The sequence below is a fragment of the Sinocyclocheilus grahami genome, unplaced genomic scaffold, assembly GCF_001515645.1.
Source record: "Sinocyclocheilus grahami isolate Dianchi unplaced genomic scaffold, SAMN03320097.WGS_v1.1 scaffold1484.1, whole genome shotgun sequence".
Taxonomy (NCBI): domain Eukaryota; kingdom Metazoa; phylum Chordata; class Actinopteri; order Cypriniformes; family Cyprinidae; genus Sinocyclocheilus; species Sinocyclocheilus grahami.
This window is the reverse complement of record NW_015506663.1, coordinates 40,623-43,250: the sequence shown is the minus strand read 5'-3', so window position 1 is coordinate 43,250 and position 2,628 is coordinate 40,623. Positions and strand designations below refer to the sequence as shown.

The 2,628-nt window shown below is 45.2% G+C and overlaps 1 protein-coding gene across 1 annotated transcript in view; it reads right to left on the bottom strand.

Moving 5' to 3' along the window:
• LOC107570613 (isoleucine--tRNA ligase, cytoplasmic-like) overlaps positions 1 to 2,628 on the bottom strand; it is a 23,025-nt gene that overhangs the window by 13,616 nt on the left and 6,781 nt on the right. The window contains exon 4 of the mRNA XM_016256858.1: positions 745 to 775. Within this exon, the coding sequence (XP_016112344.1) occupies positions 745 to 775 (31 nt within the window). The remainder of the gene's footprint in view (positions 1 to 744; positions 776 to 2,628) is intronic.

The window sequence follows — 2,628 nt, the reverse complement described above, 5'->3', positions numbered from 1 at the left end:
GGTTCTCCGTCTCTGGATAACAGAGTGATGCTCCTGGACACACAGACGTCTCCAGTAACCCACACATCTCAGCTGTTGCAGCACAATGTCCCAGTCTTATCCAGCGTTCTGCTCATTACAGCATCAGTGTCACGTATGAGAGGCATGAAATGCTGCAGAAAGGGGAGCGACGAACACGACTATCAGATCACTGCACTCATCTGAGATTTACCAGGCTGCTTGAGCGCCTCTCTCCCTCCGACGCGCCGAAAAACCACCGCCCGCTTCAGAGCCACAAAACAGCCGCGGCTGTGGAAGAAAAGCTGATATCATGTCCACAATTCCTGCGCTGTAAAAATCATAGGGCCCCGAGTAACGCATTTCCCCGCAATGCTTCCAGATGGCTGACTTATAGCTGACTGTAATTCTCAATGATAATTCTTGCTACTCTAAAATCCTCACTAGATGCCAAAACCATTTTTTTGGCATATTTACGTGCTGCACATTGAGGAACACAACTATATCACTGTCAGTTATACTGTGTGTAACTGATGAGAAGACGTGGACATTAGCGTTGCTGATTCTTTTCTGCTCTTTTTGAATCTTGCGAGCCCCGGTCTGCATTTACCTTCATCACAGTTTTCAATAATTCTCCTTTTGTGTTTGGCAGAGAATGAAAGTCATGCAGGTGTGAATGACACGAGGGGAGTACCTGACGGCAGAATGATGATTTCTGGGGGATTCGTGTGTGAATGCGGTACATGCCTGTCCTCTGGAAGTTCTCCAGCTCTTTGATGGATGCAGTAACAGATTTAAATGCCCCTTTCAGCCGTTTGCCCAGCACCATGTGATCAGGTTCAGCTCGCAGACGAATGCCGTATTTGTCCTTGTCGGTGGACAGAGTGAGCTGGCGAACTTTCAGCTCCTGATGGAAAAAAAAAGTTAAAAAGTCACACCATTTTGAGAAAGACACAGCAAGATGTCAATCATTCTACTGCTAGAAACATGACACTTCATCATTGACCTCTGACAGCACTTCATCCCCTCAGTACAGGACACTCACAGGCACGAGCAGGGATAGATATCTGATGGAAATGTGCTCATCCTCGGGGCATCCCAGATCAGGATGAGTTTGTGTCTTCATCAGGTTTGGAGAAATGTAGCACTGCATCAGTGTCTCAGCAACGGATGCTCTGCAGTGAATGGGTGCCGTCAGAATGAGAGCTGATAAAAACATCACAATAATCCACAGCACTCCAGTCCATCAGTTAACATCTGGAGAAGACAAAAGCTGAAACTAATCCAGCATTAAGACGCTTCTAACTAAAATACAAGTCCATAATGTCCAGTGAAAAAGTGTTCTGGTGTGAATCAGGAGAGAAATCTGCACAGATCAAGCAGCGTTTAAACAGCTCTAAACTAATAAGTGTCAGGATTTTGATGTGAGAGACAACAGCAGATGCACATTTTCACTGCAGGAAGAGTTATTATGGATTATGGACTCAATGCATTTGAGTTTAACTGATGGACTGGAGGGTTTGGAGAAATGTAGCACTGCATCAGTGTCTCAGCAACGGATGCTCTGCAGTGAATGGGTGCCATCAGAATGAGAGCTGATAAAAACATCACAATAATCCACAAGTAATCCACAGCACTCCAGTCCATCAGTTAACATCTGGAGAAGACAAAAGCTGAGACACATCCAGCATTAACACGCTTCTAACTAAAATACAAGTCCATAATGTCCAGTGAAAATGTGTTCTGGTGTGAATCAGGAGAGAAATCTGCACAGATTTGGATAATTGTGGACACTGATGCAATGCTACATTTCTACAAACCTGATGAAGACACAAACTCATCTTGGATGTCCTGAGGGTGAGCACATTTCCAGCACATGTTCAAAGCGAGAGGCGTGACCGAGAGCTTGTCTTCAGTGTCTTAAAGTGGGAGGCTGTTCATTAAATCAGGTGACTGCGGTGTCTGTTGTGTTTCTCACATTGTGAGAGCAGAATAAAAAGAAGCTCAGTTTGTGCCTCCACTGTGACGCGAGCCACAGAAGCGACAAAGTCATCTGAATAAAACATGGCATCTAATGAAGCACACCGAGAGCATGCTTTCAACTCTCTCTGTCTCACCAACAAATTCATCAGTTTAAGAGCATTATGTCAGAAAGAAACCTGTAGAAAATGTGTAAAACACTGGACGCAAAGCAAAAGATATGTAAGGGGCAAAACCGAGATAATGCAGAAAGAAAACGCTTATACGCTGATGTACATCAGTAAACCGTCTCAGTTTCTGATGGATAATGAATGCATTCAAATATCTGCACCTAAAAAAACATCCTGTTTCATCATCTGCTCTGAACAACTTTCTCATGAATATATTTGCTCTGATTAATGGCAGGCGTGTGGAGTGTGCCGCCCCTTGCTTTCTCCACGGGGACGTTTAACAATCGAGCGTGGCAGACACAGAGAGGCTAATTTTAGCTCGGAGGCCCAGCCCACCCATAAATCATTGCAGCAGGGGCTGGAGATGAAGGACACAGGTTGAGCATCTGCTCACACACACTCACTGCACGACCCGTGTTGACAGTGATGCAGATGTTTGCACTCAGATCTACACACACACACCCTGAGCTCCAGGCCAGCA